This window comes from Lepisma saccharinum, chromosome 19 (genome assembly GCF_977018435.1).
Source record: "Lepisma saccharinum chromosome 19, izLepSacc3.1, whole genome shotgun sequence".
Lineage (NCBI taxonomy): Eukaryota > Metazoa > Arthropoda > Insecta > Zygentoma > Lepismatidae > Lepisma > Lepisma saccharinum.
The window spans coordinates 61215787-61237909 of NC_139247.1; the positions used below are offsets into that span (position 1 = coordinate 61215787).

The following is a 22123-nucleotide window of genomic DNA, read 5'->3' on the forward strand; positions in this document are numbered from 1 at the left end:
GCAGAACTCTTTCTGGTCGACTTGCAGGATGAACTCATCACTGACACACTAACGTCTGCACACGTTTCCTTTCGGGTTGATGGATGACCAGAACGAGGGGCATCAAAACACTTCCCAGGCGAAAAGCTTTCTTCTCCCACGTGATCAAAGTCTGACAACTTGGTGGCTCCTTACCAAACCGTTCACGAAACCTATCCATCACCTGCGGCATATTTTCGTTGTTGTGCTTCCGTTTATTGACCCACACAGTTGTCACTAAGCGCTCCTCCAAAGAGAAGTGACTGGTATCTGCCATTGTTGTTCACCAAACACGGTTAGGTTAGGGTAGGGTATTTTGATGGACAAATTCCTATAATTCAAAAGTAGAAGTCTTAACAGAAATTAAATATGATATTATAATATGAACTGGTCAACGCACAGACTTTATTCTCCCTCCGCGGTCAGGCACGTGGCAATTCATGTGAGGAGCACTGTTGCTATATCAATGATCAGGATGGGAGGTAAAAATTTTAAATATCTTACAATCTTACATTGTTACACACATTTAGTTCGGGTGTAAAGGGACTTTCTGGCCACACTGTATAATGCCCATTTCTGCGAGTTTCAGCAACCACCCTGCATCGTAAATTCAGTAAGTTCTTGCCTGTTAATCGATTCTTTTGTTCTGATTGCTCTGGTGAGGAATAGCATGGGAACCCAGGACTAACAAGCCAATGTAGTTGTTGATTTAGGTTTTTTCCTACCAGAAGCAACCCGGTAAGGGTGGTGTGTTGCAAAACAGGTTTAATGGGCATGGCATGTAAATCTTGACTTGAAGCATAATGCTCTTGCTTTGATGCTGTAACGGGTTCCATAAAAATGCCCATGGCATATAAACATTTATTTCAAGTGGTCTGAGAAATCTCTCAGCTCGGATAACGTCCCAAAGGTCTCCTCCCACCTCTTAGTGTATATAGCTGCTAGATGCCTATTACACCCTTAACTTTTTACATTTGGACTGGTAGTGTGTTTTGAGTTATTGTTTAATAACATCTTGCATTGTAGTTGTGTAATGTTTTTTTTTTTTATCTTTGGCGCCAGACAGTACTGCAGCAGGTTCTGATATTTGCGCTGTAGACGATATTGAAAATCCAAATATTGAGAATTTGGGAGTTTATGATTCTGTTGAGGATGCTACTAACTCCGAAGTGAAAGGGCTAGTAGTTTCGGTACATTCACGTGTTTCATCAGTATATGATTATATTTTGAATAAGTGATGCTGCTTCACTACATGATATGTTGCCTTAAATGTGCTGTTCCTTTCAGGAGGAACAGTTTTTGACCAAAGTAGAAGTAAAAGTGAAGATACCAGATGAATTGAAGCCATGGCTAGTGGATGACTGGGATCTTATATCCAGACAGAAGAAAGTGAGTGTCATTGATAATATTGAGTAGCATTTCTTCATTCATTAGTAATTTTTGTTATGTTTAATAATCTTGTAAATGATGTCAGTAAGGTAAAAAATTACATTTTTTTCTTGGTAGTGAAAAATTAGCATCATGTAACTCTGTTAGTTTGAATGTTTTCTTCAAATTGTTTAATTTTTGTTGCCCGAAAATAGGACAACAATGCATCTAATTTTTGCATGGTTTCTTTCACTGATCATATGTAGCAGAACTTCTCTATATTGGATGCCAATGGGGAATGTAAAAATGTCTGTTAATGAGAAGTATCTACTATTTGCAAATTAACTTATAATGTGATAAAAACAGAATTTGCACAATCAAATGTTTTACCGTATATATTTAACTACTTTGAACTTGTAAGTTTAACAAGATTTATCCTGTATGTAAATTTTCCATATTCATTTCTAATGTAAGTACAGTTTTGAAAAATTAAGCTCTTTCTCGTAGACATTCGTAATTTCTGTTTTCTCATTTAAAGTTTATTACATATTTGCATGTCTGCCATTGCAATACACATGCCACACACTTCACAACATAAAAAATGGTATACATTTTTAAAACAATGAGCTTCAACAATTACTCTCTCTTCAAGTACAAAGAACCGTAAATATATCTGGCTACCACAAGATCGTTGCAACTTCTGTGCAAAATGTCATTTTGCTCATTATTACAGCACTATTACATCACCTTATTGTTTCTCATGGTTGTTTGGGAGTTTTAAATCTGTGGCATTATTAAAAAGTAATCTCCATATACTCCCATGTATTTCTGCTGGGAAATTAGGAAATGTACATTATTTGCATGTGTCTGTTAGGAGAAATTTTACTGTATACCCATCAAATTTGCATTGGTTTAGCCATTAATTTTATATTCCATTTTTAGCTTGTAAACTTACCAGCCAAAGAAACTGTGGAGAAGATACTGGAGGATTATGTGAAGCACAAAACATCTAGCAAAAGTAACACTCCAAACAAGTAAGTAATCATATTTTAAATTGCTAAATGTTTATAAATCATAGTGTGCTTTGTATGTAACATGCTATTCAGCAAGTCTCAGTCTGTACACTTTTCTCTCGCACAGATCAAAGGATAAGGCATAACTTACACCACATGCCAACATTTCACTTTGAAGTAATGAAGTCCAGTTTTGGCATGTACTTAGTTTTCCTTTAGCTTTCACCATATCATGTGCCTTCATCAGGACATAAGACAAGAATAGTCAAAGTTTAAAACATGGGGAGACGCGGTTGTAGATAAATACTGAGAAAATAGTACTCACTTTTTCCACAAAACTGTTTTATTTGTAGTTCTATTATTTACAGTGGCCACTGCTGCCATCCTCGTTGGAACTTGTTGCTTGGCGTGCTTCTGTTGTTCATAGTTCCCTGGCTGCCACTAGGTGCGCTGTTGTCAACCATCCATCTGCATCCGTGTCGTCTGCTGTTGCCCGGTGTTAACGGTTGTAGTAGGAGAATCCAATTGTGGTGTGCCTCTCCGCTATCCATGTTTAGCTGATGCGGGAAGTACATTATGGCATATGTTTCTTTGATTTTGTGTCCATGAGTGTGTGGGCTGTGGGCTTGATATGTACCTTTTGGATTTTATGGCCATTGTATTTGATGTACTTAGCAAGACCAGTAGTGGGTTGAGTTTTTTTTTGCATCAGTAGGGGCATGCATATTTCGTTTTTGACGAAAAAACGAAATGTGAAAAAACACATTGTAGTGTTAATTTTTCATGTTTTTGAAAGGTGTGAGATGCATTTTTAGACCATGTTTTGTCACGAAATAATGCGAAATGAACTGCAAAAAGCGAAATTAACTCTTAAACACGAAATTTACCGTTTATATACCAACGCGACACTTTCTGAAGTATCCTGTGAGTTATGCAATTCATGGAAAATTGATTAAATCTGCTGTAAATATTTGAGAAGCAAAAATAAACCCCTTTACACAGGAATAAACTTAATACTCTGGTAACTTCATAAATGTGCTATTAGAAGGGATAAGTTTATTTTGTGTAATAAGTGCAGTTTTTAAATCAAACTTAGGATTATATTCACAATTTTAAAACCAAAATGTCATTTTATATAGCACTTTTCATGTGATTATTCACCGCTATAACACCGAAATTTCATTTTATTTACCGCTTTTGAACCCGAAATCGACTCTGTTTTTGTACCGAAATTTTGCTTTTTTAATTACCAAAAATATGTGCCTCTATGCATCAGATAGGTGTTATTGGATTCCTTCATTGAAAGATCTAATGGACCTGCCAATGTAATGTTCCTTGCACTCGCACACTACGTAATATACACCTGGGTTATCATGGGGAGAGAGGAAGTACCATTTGGGTTTGTTTAGTTTGTTAGCTATTTTGGCATTGGGTTTGTGCACTACTTTGATGTAGTGTGTGGTGGGATGGTGGGGGAAGGCAAACCACTTGTACTTGCCGTTGGAAGTTCATTCTGGCTGGGTTGGGGTATCTGACCTGTATTTCTACTTTGCTACACCAAGTGAAATGCTGGGCTTCTGTGTAGTCATGTTTCATAGCTTTAACTTTGACAGTGCAACAAGTTCCAACGAGGGTAGTGACAGTGGCCACTGAAATTAATAGAACTACGAGGCACATGTCAAAAAAAAGGGCCGATAATTTTTTACTTAGGACTGGCAACACTGACGAAGCTGAACGTGCACGGAAGCATGCTTTAGTATTCTGTGCCTGCAACAGAGGTATATTTCTCAGTGTGGAGGTGCATACATGTGAGTAGCAGGAAGTTGAAATGGCTGCTGTAATAGAAAATCCCGCCAAATGTGAGGTGAGATCGGTGATTAGATTTCTCAATGCAAAAGGACTGACTGCAGCTGGCATTCATCGGGAATTGTGTGCCATTTACGGGCCAACAGTAATGAGTGAAGGAAAGGTATGACAATTGTGCTGTGCTTTTCGGGAAGGACGTTCAAATGTTCATGATGACATGCGGAGCGGCAGGCCTAGTGTTCAGACGGACAACCTTGTGCAACATGTTGATGAGAAAGGGCGTTCCAATCGCCGTTTCAGCATTACTGATCTAGGCAAGGAGTTTCCTGAAGTGTCTGATAAAACATTGCACGGAATTCTAACGTACAATGTGGGTTATTGCAAACTGTGTGCGAGGTGGGTGCAGAACAAACACTCACAAAGATGAAAGAATGAAATCAGCACGTGTTTTTTTCGCCCGCTGGGAGAAGGATATGGATGGCTTGTTTTCTCACATAGTGACTGGAGATGAAACCTGGATATCGTACGTTACTGGTGAGTCGAAGCAGCAATCCATGCAATGGTGTTAACTCAGGTTCACTGAATCCGAAGAAATTCAAGCAAACACCACCACCGCAAAATCATGGCAACCGTGTTCTTGGACCAAAAAGGTGTAATCCTCGTGGAATTACTGAAACCGGGATGAACCATCACAGCAGATGTGTATTGCCAAACACTGTCTAATCTGCAACGTGCCATCCAAAACCGGCGAAGAGGAATGTTACGGTCTGGAATTCTGCTTGTTCATGACAATGCCCGCCCACACACAGCTGACCGTACTGTTGCAACAATTCAAAAATTCCGATGGAAATGTTTTAATCATCTACCATACATCCCCGATCTTGCCCCAAGTAATTATTTCTGTTCCTTCATCTCAAAAAGGGGCTTGCTTTGCAACGTTTCGATGATAGTGAAGTTCTCAAGACATCAGTTCCCGACTGGCTGAGATCCCAGGCAGCAGATTTCTACGCAGAGGGTCTACGTAAACTTGTTCCATGGTACCAAAAATGCTAAAAGCATCATGGTGACTATGTAGAAAAATAGCCACACTTGTATAGCATCAAAATAAAAATTTTCTCGCTTGATTTTATTCTCTGTAATAACCAATCGGCCCTTTGTTTTTTGACTTACCCCTCGTACAAATAAAACAGTTTAGTGGAAAAAGTGAGTACTATTTTCTCGGTATTTATAGGGAGGTAAGTTAGGTTAAAAATGTTACAATGGTAAAAGACAAAGCAGTGCCCTGTCACTCCTTCCTACTCCAACTCTAGCTGGCAACTGGAACTGAAGGAGTGACAGGGCACTGCTCTGTCCTTTACCATTTTAACCTTTTTAACCTAACTTAGCTCCCCATGTTTTAAACTTTGACTTGTTGAATAGAAAATTTGTGTGTGTTCACTTTGGCTAATTTTTATATTTTCCTTTTGTAGGGAAAGTGCAGTACTTGAAGTCACCAACGGTATCAAAGAATATTTTAACGTAATGTTGGGAACACAACTTTTGTATAAATTTGAAAGGCCGCAATATTCAGAGGTGAGTAACAACCTCAACATTGGTATAATGTTGTTGTTTTTTAACATGTAAATATTTTTGTCTATATATTTTTTCCTTATAAAGAGGCGAGTAACTTGTACTGTTAGTTTTCAGCTAATTTGCATAATCTCAACTTGTCTGATTTTTTATATGAATACTGTATTAGGGAGAAATATTATTAAATGTCGAACATGCGCTACAAAATGTATTGTTTTCTGAATCATAACTTTGATTGTGGGCATCCCCGATGGCGCAGTGGTTGCCTTGTAATCAAGGAGTCCCGGGTTAGATACCCTGTGGAGATACATAGTGGTTCGGATCCCACTTTAAAATGTAGATCCAGTCCCGATTAGCCTTACTGTGCATAAAGTGAACTTAAACAAGAAATCAACAACAACATAACTTTGATTGTATTGGAACTAGGTTTCTGGTATTTCATTGTTTCAGGTTTAGCTATGTTGTTCCTTAAAATAAATGCTACCTTGTGTAATACAGTGTTAATAGCCGAGTTGCCCTTTTGTAATGCCAGGAATTATTTTTCCTGTTTTAGATGTTGCAGAGATTTCAAAATACTCCAGTGAGTAAAATTTATGGAGCTGTTCATCTCCTGAGACTTTTTGGTAAGCAGCACATTAGAAGTTTTACATTCTAAATGTTACATTCAGTTTCCTATAATTGCATTTGTCCCCCCTGCAAATCTGATTGGGTAATACCTTAGGACAAATTTATTATTAAAAAGAAACACTAATGAATCATTCTTATTCCAACAATGCACTAGCATTTTGTTAGATTATTTTTGAAATTTTATACTGATGAAGTAAACTCAAATTATGTATTTTTCTTCACATGCTGTACTGAATAACATTGCACAATTTTAAATCGTGTATTTCATATTTCAAGTTGAAGTTGATCAGTAGATTGACTTGCAGTATTTATTAGTATGATCTACCAAACCTGGTGATAATGAAATTATTGTCAAATATATTGTGACTACATATTACACACTTTTTATTTACCATGTAATAAGGATGCGACTAGAGAAGAAATAAAATGCAGTGCAAAAAACTGATAAATGAAAGTTTCTTATAACTTCTTCTTAGAGGCATGCAAATTTCGTTTTTGGCAAAAACACGAAATATGAATTAAAATGCTGTAATGTTCATTTTTCATGTTTCTGAAAGGTCTGAGGTGAATTTTTCTACCCTGTTTTGTCACGAAATTATTGCGAAATTTACTGCAAAATGCAAAATTGACTCTTAAACATGAACTTTAGCGTTTATATACCGACGCGACACTTTCTGAAGTCTGAAGTATCCTGTGAGTTATGCAATTCACGGAAAATTGATTAATTCTGCTGTAAATATTGAGAAGCAAAGATGGACCTCTTTACACAGGAATAAACTTAATACACTGGTAACTACATAAATGTGCTATTAGAAGGAATAAATTTATTTTGTGTAATAAGTGCAGTTTTTAAATCAAATTTAGGATTATATTCACAATTTTAAAACCAAAATGTCATTTTATATAGCACTTTTGATGTGATTATTCACCGCTATAACACCAAAATTTTATTTTATTTACCGCTTTTGAACCCGAAATCGACTCTGTTTTTGTACCGAAATTTTGCTTTTTTATTTTCCAAAAATATGTGCCTCCACTTCTTCTTTTTTCCACAAAAAAGTGAAAATAGGAGACAAGTTTTACCTTAACTGTTATTACAATAATGGTAATGTATTTTAATCTTTATTAAAAAATCAACAGGAATGCATGAAGGCTAGGTATGTGAATGTGCAGTCCAGGTAGTATATTTTTAATTAAGTCACAATTTTCTTTTAAAATAATAGGCTGTTGTTAAATTCATCATTAACTATACTGCTGGACAAAAAAAACCGGACACTTGCATTTTTTGTGATAACGCAATGGGTCGATAAAAGCTCTGGTACAAGGGCTAACTAAATGTTGCAGAAACTGAATTAAGTACGAATGCATAAACAAAGTCCGAGCCTATGAATGGTGCATATGGTACTACATGATCTGCCGAACATTCTGTAATATACCTGCGAGCTGTTATTGCAATTCAGATGTCAAATATTAAAGTGTCCGGTTTTCATTGTCCAGCAGTATAGTATTAGGTCAGTTGAATTGGTAATTATTTTTACCCTTTGACTAGTTTTCACCCCCCCCCCCCCCCCCCGACTACACACTTTGTTTCACCAGACAGGATAAAAACTTTGTGTATGTTTTGTATTTCATGGAGCCTTTTTCAATGTACAAAATTCAAATAGTCTAATTTTTTATTGTCCACAGTGAAACTTGGGAATATGTTGGCCTACACTCCTCTTGATGAGAAGAGCATCCAGCTACTTTTGATTCACATTCAAGACTTTTTGAGGTGAGAATGCATTATAAGGGAAAGAAGTTGATTGTTTTAAAATAATAATGTGTATCTTTCGGGCGTGAATTTATCATTGTTTTAAGCTTAGTTCCAATAATTTTGGTACCAAACTAGTTTTGGCAAGTGGTTACGATTGCAGGCTTGTATTCTGTAAGTTACAGGTTCAGATCTCATGCTAGGCCTGTAGTCCAGATTGAAGTTCTGTGGTTTTCCTCACTCGTTTGGCAAATAGCAGTGTTTTTTTTTTAAAAAAAAAGAAGGCTATGAACCGTCTTCTCCCAACTTGTTCTTTTGCTTCCACTGACCTTTCCTCTTCCCACGGTCTTTGAATTTTCAGTGATGTACAGTCTGAGCATGAATTTTTAAAAACACTTTTTTATTGCTGATTAAAAAAAGTGAAACATTTACGCTTAAGTAATCACCTTGTCTATTTGTTAGGTAGGCAATATTTCAAACCAAATATGGAGTGGTTGGAGTATTAAACTTTCACGCACACGAAAGGTCTTCACTACAATGTTAATGTGCTGTTGAGGTTTGATACAAGAACTATTGGTTGGTATATTAACAGCATTATGTTAACAACCACACTTGTCTGGTAAGGTTAAGAGATACAATGAATGGATGCAGAGATCTGAGAATCTGCTCCAAGTGTGTGAAATAATAAGTCAGTCCAAAGATGAATGTGTGGTGCGACATGATACATGATCAGGTCATTTGACTGTTCCTCCCCACCCCCACCCCCCACCCCTCACTTGGGGATGGCATATTTACCACCAAACACAATTTTCAAGCAAGATAGTGCACCATTGGATTCTTTTCTTCTGGCATTTTGTCAAGAATGGAGTGTACACAAGTAAAGTGTCTAACATTGGGGTACTGAAGCAAAGGATCAGAGATGCAGTACATTCTGTCCCACACACTATGAAAAACAGTGAAAGAACTAGATTACTGTCTAGGTGGCAACTAAAGAAGGCCATTTTGAAGTGGAGATCAGTGACAATACAATGCAAAAAACCATAAGCTGCTGTTTTCAAGTTTTTGAGTTATTGGGTTTAATTTGTTATTTAGAGTTGCTTTTCTGCCATTTTTGATTAATTGCGGCAGTGAGCATGAGTGATATGATGAAACCAATAAGGAACATTCACAAAGAACACCATGCCCAGACATAGGATCCCTGCTATCATAGCATGCTGTGCTAACCACTCCTTTTCTTTCTTTTTCAAGAATGTAGATATAGGTAGAAGTGCTATGCCAGTGATGATGTACGGTCACGAATACTTCTGGTTTGTACGAATACATTAACAGAATTGTTACAACCCAGAAGTGTCCATTACTATACATGATGTTGAAAATTAAATAGAGATTATATTTCTTCGCAGGTACCTACAGAAGAATTCTTCAACCTTCTTCAGTCTTCAAGATTATGGTGTTGCCCCACCTGAATATCATAGGAAAGCTATATGAGAATTACTAGATGAAGACTGTTGGCAGTCTTACGAAACAAATTCTTGCGAGTTGTAGGAAATGGAGAACGTGGACAGGAATGGACATAGCTCGTGATTGTGTCTCAGTGTTATGGATCTCATTATTTTGAGATGTGGCTTCCAGTTATAGAGATTAAAGTAATATCAAAGGCAGCAGAAACTCTCAACTATCTTTTCTGTGGAAGTGTGGGTGTTGTAATGCATTTTTGTATGAATGTGTGGATGTAATATCTATATGTTTACTTTTTAAGAAGTTTACGTGTTTACCCTTGATGATGTGCATGGTCTTCATTTTATGGCTCAAAATGTATGATGTGTTCGAAAAATACACAGGGTATTTAATAAATTGTAGCAGTACTTTTTATTTAACTTAGCTGGTAATTTGTGTTGATTTTTGCCTAGTGTAGCTTTTTCCTGTACTTAACTACAACATTACCAGGCCACACAATGTACAGTTAAGGTCACAAGATTTATGGATATAAAAAGCAGGACATAAATCACAAGAACAGTAATTTTATGTCTTCAGCTTTTTCTTTTCTCATTGCCATACATAACACAAGTACAAGAAGAATGTTGCCTTGGTAATTATTTATAAAGTGTGTTTTATGCTCATGTAGAGCTGAAAGGAAAGAAAAGCTTATTTGCTTAACCCTGCGTTGGTCCCGCATTGTCTCTAGTTCCAGGAGTGTGGTTTTAACAGGTTTTAACATTGCCATTTATCAATGCTTTGTTTTGTCAACATTGTTCTGTCTAGTTTCTAGTTTTCCTCTACCCCGCAATTTTGTTTTCAAGGTTAGTCAGATCTTCAAGCCACTAAGGGGGGTTTGTCTAAGCACCAATCTGTTACGTCCGTGCATAACTATTGGTGTACCTTGCTGAAAACCTGCTATGCCGTTCTGACTAACGAAGAGTACCTTTTCTGTTGGTTTGTGTGTTTGAACTAAACAGTTGATGTAATAAGATGGACAGAAGGGAAGACGAACAGATAAGACAGTCATTCCTGGAAATTTTGAGGGAAACTGGCTCAATGGATGGACAGTTTGATTCAGATGACCAGTGAGAGCCATCAACTGCAACATTTGTAAGAGTGCCATGAAAAATGAAAAAGACTTTGTCACCAGTTAATTTGTTTGCAAAACAAACTCATTTTTCTAATTGCTTCTCCGATGGCACAGTGGTAATATTTTTGCCTTCCAATTAAGGGATTCCAGGTTCTGTACCTGGTGAAGGCATATACTGCTTCGGATCCCACTTCAAACTGTAGGTTCAGTCCCGATTAGCCCTTCTGTGCATAAAGTTGATGTGTAGCAAAAACTCCTTTTTCCAATTTTATGTTACCACATTGTAACATTGAAATTTTCATTATGTGGAATATTACTTATTTTGTCCTGTGTATTTATTTTATTAACTAAAGTGTACATTTCATAGTTTTATAAATCTCAATTGATGCAAAAAAAAAAAAAATTCTCACACGACCCACAAAGGGTTAAGGGAAACATAAATAGAAGATGTACAAACATACATGCTTTTCTTTAGATTGTATTGCTCATAACAAAGTAGTGTTTTTCAAAATCAAGTATTGAAATATAGAACATATACAGTAAAATTACAGGGAGCCTTGATTGTCTAGTCAGTAGGGCATCTGACACTCATGCAGGAGACCTGGGTTTGCCCAGGGTGGGTGATCTAAAGTCGAAATTTTTCCAGCCTTGTCCCTGCATAAAGCAGCTCTGGACCTCATCCAGACTCGAATCAATGGGTACTTGTGGTCAACCCTGGGGGGAAGAAATTGCCGGAGCATGGTGCTGATCACACCACCTCCAAAATGTCCAATATCGAGAATACCCCTTCATGACATGGTGCTATATGCACGAGGAACCTTACCTTACTGTACCTAGTGTCTTCAGACTTCTACGTTTAGTATAGAATTGTTGTCATGGGCATCAGGAGGGTGGAGTTGAGACTGAATCAATCTGTCAACCCCCTTTCCTCCCTGGAAATTGTCATCTTTAATTTCAAGTTACAAAAAATGAGAAAGCATTTTAGTAACATAAATAAAGTTCAGTGAGTATTCAAAGAGAATAATGAAGTAAAAATGCATTAAGGCAAATTAATTGAGTGTAAAATATAGGAACCAGTTTGTTTTCATATCTTCTACCGTGCGTTCATTTCGATCTGCAGCCGAGAGATCGGGAGAAGCGTGGCGGGCGGCACCGACTGAGATGCCGCCATTTGCGGCCTGTAATGCCCGCTTATTTTTATAGACATATGCAGACATTTATATAAATATTGCAAAACGATCACTAACCTGTGTTATAACATGCAAAAGTTCTTCTGTAATTCATCCAAGTTCTGCTCTTATATGCACAAAAAAATACGCTTTAGAAACGATGTTAAGAGCCACAGATAATAAAACATTTTAATCATAGTTTTGACCAGTAACGTCCTGCTTAAGTTTATATCCTTGAAAGAGTTTTGTGCCGATGGGGATCGTTTGGAGGTTTTGAATGTGCAACACTGTATCAAGATTACGCTGTAGAAGAAACCGTTAAAAGTCAATAGTGTTCGTGAGCTTCCTTGCAATCCGAAATCTCCGAGCTCGAGTTTTTTGTTCCTTCGCGACTAGATGAAGACAGAGTTGTAAATATAGTGGCGAGCAATGTAAACCAAGAGCGTGTTAATTTCGTACTGTGCGCAAGAGTGTTATTCTTGGTTACTTGCAGTTACTTGTTTGCGTTATTGTAGTGTGTATGTGTGACGTGTCAGTGAGACGATTGGAATGCCAGCTGCAAGATTCACATTAGAACAAAGATTTTTTTATGTATGACACGTACCTACGTGAAAACAAACTCGTGTCGAGACGTGTGTAGGTAATTTGTACAGAAATTCCCATGCGTTTCAACTCCACACAGAGATACGGTTAGACATCTTGTCCTTAAATTACGAGAAACTGTATCGTTAAATTTTAAAACACCTAAGCAAAAACGACGGATTCTAACCGAAGCAAAACTCGATGATATTGGTGCAGCGTTAGAACGTTCTCCAAACAAACCTCTACGCCGTGTTTCACAAGAGGTGGGCGTGTCAAAATCATCGGTACATACAGTCACTAAGCTACTAAAATTAAAACCATACTCTTATAACACAGGTTAGTGCTCGTTTTGCAATATTTATATAAATGTCTGCATATGTCCATAAAAATAAGCGGGCATTTCAGGCCGCAAATGTCGGCATCTCCGTCAGTGCCGCCCGCCACGCTTCTCCCGATCTCTCGGCTGCAGATCGAAATGGACGCACGGTATTTAAACCAAAGAATAAATTGTTCCGTAGTTTTCAAAGTTCGAAAAATTAGTTTTATGTGAGAGGTCACATATGATAAATCTATTACCAACATTTCTCCCTAACTAAATGAAGTGTGTAAAAGTTAATAACAAAATAGAAAAACTATACATATCAGTACACAAACTGTTTGAAATGTAAAGAAAATAATAATAAAAGCAGTTGTGCTTGAATATTCCCTCACCTGGTGGACGAGAAGTAGGAAAATCTCCCCAAGGATATAACAATAAGAAAAGAAAATTGGTTTATTTTTATGAATTTATAATAATCGTAAGTATAATAATAATAATTGCTACTTTTCAAGTTTTATCAATGGACTGATCCCTCCCCCCTACAAAAATTTCTGGCAACGCCCACGATTGTTGGCTGTTGTAATTCATTAGTGAAAACCCTTTCAATTGTGGGCATATATACATGTAAGACAGACAGACTGAGCTACAACTCCACAGGTTTTCAAAGTGATTTTTTATTTCTTGAAAATGTTTTAAAGTTTCGACCCAAATGAAACCTAACCTTGTCTTAGAAGAATTCCAGTCATTCATTTGGTAAGTGGTTACATATGCTTATCGTTAGTAACCTCGTTTGCAGGACATATTCTTTGAAAGTTTCATCATGGACCACAGGTAATGAGCCAAAAAAGAGAGACTGTCCTGAGGAAATCAGAGCATCTTGTACCCTGTATTCAGTGCAACCTGATATTATGTTACCAGATTTTGCTTTTTTTCTGTTACCAATAACGTTAAACATAAAAATTTTCCACTTTCTAGGTTCCATAGCAAGTTCCATAGCCTTGGTCACCTGTAAAACATATAATCAAGATTTCACTGTAGAATTAGTACATGCTCATGGTTGAGTTGTAGGATTATGTAAATATGTGTATTAGGTTTTCCTGGTCCTTTCTGATGGGACATTTCTTTTTAGGGCTGAGGTGATTCATCATTTCGTGAAGTTTGGTAGTGATTTTTTTGTGCTCTTCAAATGAGTCTGCAACCTAAGTTGGTGTCATTACTGATTTGAGATACACAACTTTTCTTAATGCTTTTTGCAAGTTCAGGCCCTGTTTTAGTACTACTAGACCTCAACAAATGCATAATATTCACTACGTACTCATCTATTGTTGTCGCTGGTGTTTTTTTCTGTTAGATAACATACTAAAGATGTTTACATTGTGGAAATTAGATCATGCTAGCAGGAAGCCAATGTAATGAAATCCCTGAAATTAACCCTTTTGCTCAATTCATTCATTGTTGCTGATCGTATTTGATACCTTTGCATTAACTTGTACAGAGTGTCCGAAAAGTCACGCAACCCGGTGTTTACGACCGTATAACGGAATAGCGAATAGGAATGAGAAGAAACGCTTTCTGCCAAGAGAATGCCCTGTATATTGAGAAAAAATTTAGAGAGGCAAACATATGTAAGAACATGCATGTTTTAATAACAAATAAGCAAAGTGTTGCCAAAGGCGGAAAAAAAATATTTGCAAATCGTGTATATTGATGCACAGAACTCACTGAGGTAAATTATTGCAACATTTCACAATACCAACGAACAATTTGGATGGCCATCTAATGAATTTGACAGAAAAAGAATTTTGACGAAGTTTCAAAAACATTGCAGAAGGGAATAAATGGGCTGTTCCAAAAATCGATGTTTTCACAATATTACGAGGGACACTGGGAACACTGTTGGTGTCACGTGTCACTAACAGACGTGTTTCACCTCAGGCTATCGCACTAAGACACTTTTAACGACAAAGGAGAAAGTTGGTTATTCTCGAACATATGCGCCCCTGCCTCTCCCTCCAGATTGCAACACTGTGAACCAATGTCGCTGCGAAGAATGGAGTGGGGAAATGTGGTGTGAGCTGCACAACAGCTATTTGCAGCGTCTTGTTTTTAAACTTGTCAAGTTATAGATCCTCACCTGCAACATCTGTGGTGGCTTTTACCTGGGAAAAATGGACAGCCCTCAACCTCAGGATCAATAACCACCACCTCTCCTCTACACTACCCAAAACTCGAGACTTCGTTGTTGCCATCCATCACAATACATAATCACAATCAATGACTGCTTCTGAGTAGCGTAAATCCACCCCTATCCGCCAACACCTCAGTATAAAAAGATGAGAGGGCCTACATATCAGCCATGAGTGCAACCACACCACCTGACTTGAACAAGGTCACCCAGTAGCTTGCCCAACAACACTAACCAATACTCTAAATGAGGGGAATGTGGAGTCCTCCCAGGCACTTAGCCAGGAAGAGGGCTAAGGGTTCTATTGGCGCCCTATTTCCCGTTCACTGAGTCCATCCCGTTGCAACTCCACCTCTCTTCTCCTCACGGTGTTGTCAATAGGTTTGCCCCTGGCCATGGTGATGATGCACTGCGGTTCCTCGGTTTTTTTTTTGGTTTTTTTTTAATGACCGTTTAAGCGGTCAGGGCATCAGCTTATTTGGGGCCTGCATCTTGGTATTACCTCATTTTCAGGCATCGAAACTTTTCTTTATTTACAAAAATTTTGGGGTTACATCAACAATTGTAATTTCTCTCTGCAACTGTCGCAAGAGAGTGCATTTCTTATGTTCCCAAAACCGAAGGTACAATAACACATAAAGGGACAAAAGGGACAACACATTGCGCCTTACGGCTCCATTTCGTCGGCGAGTTGGGCAATAACTCGTCGGCGAGTCGAAGTGTCCGGAGCAGCCCGGATTTGTTGCAATCCCTGGAGTAATTTTAACAGTCCTGGAATCACGTCGGGTTTCGCCAGCTGTTGGAGAAGTTCCAACATTGACTCGTGATGTGAAGTCGGATGTGCAGCTGGGCGTGGTGCTGGTCGAGGTGCTTGAGGACGTCGGTCTCTCTGGCTGGCTGCGGGCTTCTGATTGGTCGAACTTGAAGGAATTCTCGGACGATGCTCCCGGGCGGGTGTCTTCACGGGAACATCTCGTCGAATGGGCCGTGGTTCTACTCGGCGTGGCTGGTTCGATCGGGTCTTGCGATCTTCTTTCACTTTCTTGAATAGGGCACATCCCCTATAACTGGCATAATGTTGTAGTCCACAATTGGCATATCTCGGTTTGGTGTCCAGTTCCTTCTTTGGACAATCGGAAAAACTGTGTGGCCCCGCACACTTAACGCAGCGGGGAGTGACGAAGCAGTGCCGCTGGCCGTGCCCCACCCGTTGGCACGCGTGGCATTGCAGGATTTGCTTTGAGTGATACTTTTCCACTCTAATCTGGAAGATACCTATATTGGTAAGTTTAAAAATCTCGCGAGATTTCGTAGAATTAGGTAGGACGACCATCATGAGGGGTAGTGGTCGTCTCGTCGTGCTGGAACGCCGGTCCTCTGTGGGGCGGTCCCTTCGGTTGCGGTCTAGCGTATTGAGTCGACTCACACTATGGACAATATATCCAAGTCTGGTTGTCAAATATTCTTGGATATTGGCTGGAAGGGTATCCATCGGGAGGTCGCGTATGACAACCTTAAGCTTTTCCGCAGCGGACGAGCCGTATGCGAATCCTATGCCGTTTTTCCGCAGGAAATCACATATTATAGTGAAGTCCGTCTGATTTTTGGAACTAACTCGGCAGGTCCCTCGAGTGTAACGATATGTACACCTGCCGTTGACTAGTTTAGTAAGCGTCATTGCCATTTCCTGGCTGGTCGTCTGATAAATAGTAATACATGGCGGTTTTCGCGTCGTTGCTGGTTTCTCTCGCTGCTGGGTCTCGGGGGGACTCTCAGCGTCGGACTCGCTGGTGGTAGAGGTCTCATCATCTATCTCTTCTGTATGTCGTTTCTTGCGGACTCTCTTCTTTGGTTTCCCCTTGTCCATCGCCGGGGATTCCATAAGCGGGCGTGTCTCCTTCTCTACCTCTGCTGGGCTGTGTGGACGAGGTGCGACGGCCTCGTGCCTGTCATTTCTGCAGTGCACGTACGTGGATTCGAAAGATGAGAATGGTTCCTCGGTGCACAGCACGCGCTTATATACGGCGGACTCCCTTATCGTGTCCGTGACGTCATGCTTCCGTCGAATGCGCCACTATCTGGAATTTTCCGTATGGGTCTGGTGCCTGGTCGAAGTTCAATGTCACGCGTATAGTTCCCCGTTTTCGTTCTTTACGTGACCTTGGGTGCAACATGCTGGAATCACGATTCTTGCCTGCTCACACGCCTCCTCTTACACACATACGTCACTTCTGCGGGTCACCCATTCCACCGCCTATGCCTCTGTGCATTTAATCACGTATTCCTTTCTGGTCGAACTTCATTGTCACCAAGGTTGTACATCGCAAAATCCAAGAGCGTAGGAGGCGGAACACCCTCAAACCCGGTGTGTCTCAGCTTCAGTACAAAAAATCAAGTTACAGTTTCCCCCTTCCCGATTGTCACACAATCGTTGATGGTAAAAGGTTTTGTCTCCTGCTTTGTGGCGTTTTATTCAATTTATTGAACCTCACATTCCGTAAAACAAAGGGAATGAACAATTTACCTAGTAATACTTATGTATCTCCCGCGCGCACACACACACGTTTTGCAACTTTTTGCCTCCGCACTATGAACGCTTAATGTTAAGCTTTGTCTACCAAGAAAAAATCAACTGTCCTTGCCCCTCTCCTCAGTTTTGCGCCCCAGTAGCTGCCACTGTAGGCGAAATAACATGATTGCACGAAACTTGATGCCACCTGCTACAACCAACCTGCGCCGGAGAATACATGCTCTGCTCGAAAAAAAATAAGCACTGACATCCGTTATCAAAACTACAGGTACGTTTCCTCTTTAAGTATCGAAATTTATAAAATTAGGTTTTTGAAAAATCGATTTCGGTGACCGAGGGCTTGTTATGCTTGCTTCACATCCGATCTGGTATTGGTGCTACGTACGGTAGGGCTATTTTGAAGCAAAATCTCGACTATGCTGACGTATTGGTATTACACAAAATATCCGTACGCCAGGAAGAGCAAGAAATGACACCGAATCGTTACCTTTCCTGACAAACGCTAACGTACAAAAATAACAACTATTGTGTGTGTTAAGTACACTGGGTCAAACTCAACCAAAATAGTGTCCTGCATGGCTGCCTGGTCTGTTGGCATGAGTGGAGGAGAAACATCTACAAAGAATAACATCCAGGCTTTCCAACTAGGCTGACCATACGTATAGAACTTAAAATAGAGTCGCAGAGACTTCCGTGCAAGTTACGACACTTTCAGGTTCTCCTAAGTTGCTGCTGCTCTCTCTTGGTTGAGATGTGAATTATTCCTTGAAGAATAGTTTAGAAGTCCATTTGAACGAATCAAATTGTGTTTGCTAGGGTGACCAGATATTTGTTGACCAAAAAGAGTATAGTCTATAGGTTGAAGGTACACATGCACAAAAGAAAAAGAAAATAAGGGTGGCTATTTGTTATTGCTTCTATTATAGCCCCTATAAAATAGGCCTACACTCTACAGATTCAAATTACTTATGACTCTAATGTAATTAGCTAATTACAAATACTTACTCACCAATGGGCACCATCGTTCATACTTCTGGGATGATTTTGCTTTCTTGAGTATGTTTAAATCGTACTTTATTGCCAGTCCAAACTCTTCACAGATCATGTCCACATTGAATTTCACTTTCATTACTTGTTCGAGTGTTGACACCAGGAGTGTACTTTTTTCCTCTCGCCAATAAGTTTTAATAACACTAAAGAGTCATTCACAACAAACATTTGTACCAGGCAGAGTAAACAAGAATTTTATGAGGCACAATCACTTTTAAATTTGACCCAGCCTGTACTAAATCTTTGCACACTTACCTCCACTTACCCATCATTAATTCTTTTCGTTCCCCCCCAATCTTCAAGATGTTCTTCAACTGCTTTTGAAATTGCATAGTAAGTTTAAAAAATATCATTATTAGGGATGAGCCGATACCGAAAGTATCGGTTGGAATTCAGCTACCGATACCAGCCGATACTTTCCGGCATTTTGGTTTTCACGGGATCCGCAAAAATCCCGCGCGACTTCTTGACAGTCTAATTATCCTGGAAATTATGGAAAATTAAAACTTCCTTTTTATTTTACACTAATTTTGCACGGAAAACTATATTTTGTGACTACATAATATCTATTTTGATATTCTGATGCAATTCTTGAATATTCTAAAGCAAATTTCTTTGTACGTTGATGCATATAATTGGAGGAGAATACTTACACACCAATATTGATCAATATTTTGAACAAATTTTAATTATTGCAATTTTCAAGTATGGGCATCGGTACCGGTGGGAATCGATAAGAGTATCTGTATCGGCTCAGCCCTAATCATTATCATTAAATTCCAATGAATTTGAAATATGTTTTGCTTGTTGATGGAATATGAAAATGATTCTTGAAATTGTTCATAGGAAATTCTTGAGTCAAGGAGTAAATACTTCAGTTTGTTGACATCTTGACGTTTCTCGTTCTGTGGATTTTAAGGCATTTTTACGCGTAAAATAATGAATGAAATTAAATAGAAAGGAAAAGAGTATATTTGGAGATTTTGCAAATTGAAAAGAGTATAGAGTATATGAACCTCTAAAAGAGTATAATACTCTTAAAAAGAGTATATGTGGTCACCCTATGTTTGCTTTATTAAACTTTTCTACTATCATTGGCCAATGGAAGGAATTATGACCACCCACACCCGTCTTATATAAGGGAACTTCACGGAGGGGTGGGGGATGGCTTTGAAAGGCTGCACAGAAATGAGATATGTATGAGACGAATAACATTAGATATTAACCATCTGACATTGCTTGACGATACAGTTATAATTAAAATTATTACAACAGTTATAAAGTTCGTTGCTAAAAGTTATTTTGTGGGATCGCTGAGATCCTCTTCTTTGCCGGAAAGTCTAAAGCCTTTATAAAAAATGTATCAGTATCAGAAAGCGACAATCACTCTAAATGGTGAATATGAGTGGGGGAGAGTCCATCCAAAAGCAAGAAAACTTAATAATTACATGAACTTTACTTTCAATGTGATAATTAGGGGCGTTGATTCTCATTTTTTGCTGACCACGGTTGAAATTAGCAGCAACAAAACCTGTTTGAAAGATTTGGAAAGCATTCGCACCTATCAGAGGTGCCCACCCCCCCAAAGCCTATGGTGTCTTCCATCGCTTCTCGAAAAGTGGGCGTGGTTTGTCCCGATCCATCGCTCCTGATAACGAAAGTGGTTTTTTCCGGGTCAGATGTTCCCGACCCATCGCCCCAGAAGCGTCAGTTGTATGCAGGTGTTCACGCCTACCCTACTGTGTGTGTGTGTGTGCAGACCTCCTTGAGACGATCAAAATTATAGTTTAGGTTAGGGACGTTGACGATTTGCTACTTGCAAAGGAAAAACGTGGCAGGGCTCCTATTGGAGCCGCCTAGGAATTTGTCTTGAAAGGGATGTACAACTATAACAATCTCGTCCATTGCAAACTTCTAGGCGTATTCCACGTCATCGTACAGTAGGGTCGAGATTACTTTCCTGATAGCATATACATTTTTTACATTTATTGTGTACCTACTGTTCATTTATTTATTTGCTTATTATTTGTTTATTATTTATTTATGAAATGCTCAGTTTTGCTTATTTATTATTTATTTACTTCTTTTTACATATTTATGTGTGGAACAACGTTTGTTAGTTTTGTTTGTGCGTGTGGCACAGATCTTTATATACATTCTGTGAGTGTTCATTTCCTTATTTTCGGAAGCGATGGAACGGGAGTAAATCAAGCCTATGACGCACTCCCCCCCAAAAGTAGAAGATTCCTTCCTCCCCCCTTATGCCCAATTATTTACTCAATTCTTTTTGGTCAGCCAAAATTTGCGGAACAATATAATTCAGATATATTTAAGCAATGTATATTGTACTATATTACTTGAGTTTTGACATTCATTGAAATAACATTTCACATAAATGATGATAACTTCTGACGTTGCAAAGTTGTTGCAGCAAACTTATTGATGATTTTCTAATTTTGCACCACTTTTAAAATTGTTAGTGTGCTGAACCTTATTCTTAAAAGTGTGTCTGCTTGATTAACCTTGTAATAATGCGAAGAGCACGTCCTCCCCCTTTCCAAACCGATTCTAAAGGCATAAAGAGGTGGTGTTTCATTTCAATCCCATCCCCGCGATCGCCACAGGCAGGTAGAGCAACTGTACATAATAACCATAACTAAAAATCAAGAAAAAGTCAATCAAACTAAACGATCCCCCCCATTTTTGTGTGAAGATATATAGAAATTGATAGCTAAATTATAAAATTTTGTTACCTCCCAAATTCCCATGACGCAGGCGCGTCATGAATCCCCCCTGTGGGCACCCCTGGCACCTATCATCCATTTCTGTCTCAAGGTTCGAGCCACGCCCCATCCGGCGAATTGATAGACTTCTCTCTTATCGAAAGCAAATTACGCCATTGAGGGTTCTTAAAACAGCCTCTTGGTTCTCTTCAGAGATTGGTAGCATAGACATAGATAAGCATTGATGATCCTTTGGTTACATAGTGATTCAAGTGTCAGGAGCGTTTTGTGGAAGAGATAACTTGTACAAATCAAATATTACAAAACAGAACTTCCCGGTTTATCTGCCAAGTCAACGTTCTTTAATGTATTCCAAATATAGATTATTTAATCGTTAAAGCTGAAGAAAAAATATTTTTTATGTGACAGCTAATATTCTAACAGAGATAGAAAAGTTATATTTACTTTTGGACCAACAAGTTTCATACTAATAAAAACTAAACTAAAAATCGAACTCTGGACATTTGGATCAAACCTATTTCCTTCAGGCAGTAGCGGCGATTGGCTGTCAAAACTTGGGGGGACAAGGACAGTTTACTTTTTCTTGGTAGACAAGGCTTAGCATTATGACACCATATTGCTGGGACAGAAAGTTGGGTCAACCGTCTACCCACATTCCCCCTAATTGCCGCCACTGCCTTCAGGTCAACCTTGTCCTTCAAGTCTCTTACCTTCAGGCAGAGACGTCGATATGAAAGACCCGTGTGCACTAGCGCCCCAACTCCCTGATACTTCCACGACCCACCCAAATATATGTTGTTTGAAGGAAAATTCACATCAATATC

At 38.8% G+C, this 22123-nt stretch overlaps 1 protein-coding gene across 1 annotated transcript in view; it reads left to right on the forward strand.

The window, feature by feature from the left end:
• LOC146003035 (uncharacterized) overlaps window positions 1-10010 on the forward strand; it is a 74702-nt gene extending 64692 nt beyond the window's left edge. The window contains exons 16-21 of the mRNA XM_083141198.1: window positions 1306-1407; window positions 2329-2420; window positions 5675-5777; window positions 6328-6397; window positions 8088-8172; window positions 9555-10010. Coding sequence (XP_082997324.1) covers window positions 1306-1407; window positions 2329-2420; window positions 5675-5777; window positions 6328-6397; window positions 8088-8172; window positions 9555-9639 — 537 coding nt within the window. The 3' untranslated portion in view covers window positions 9640-10010. The remainder of the gene's footprint in view (window positions 1-1305; window positions 1408-2328; window positions 2421-5674; window positions 5778-6327; window positions 6398-8087; window positions 8173-9554) is intronic.
• The last annotated feature ends 12113 nt before the right edge of the window (window positions 10011-22123 follow it).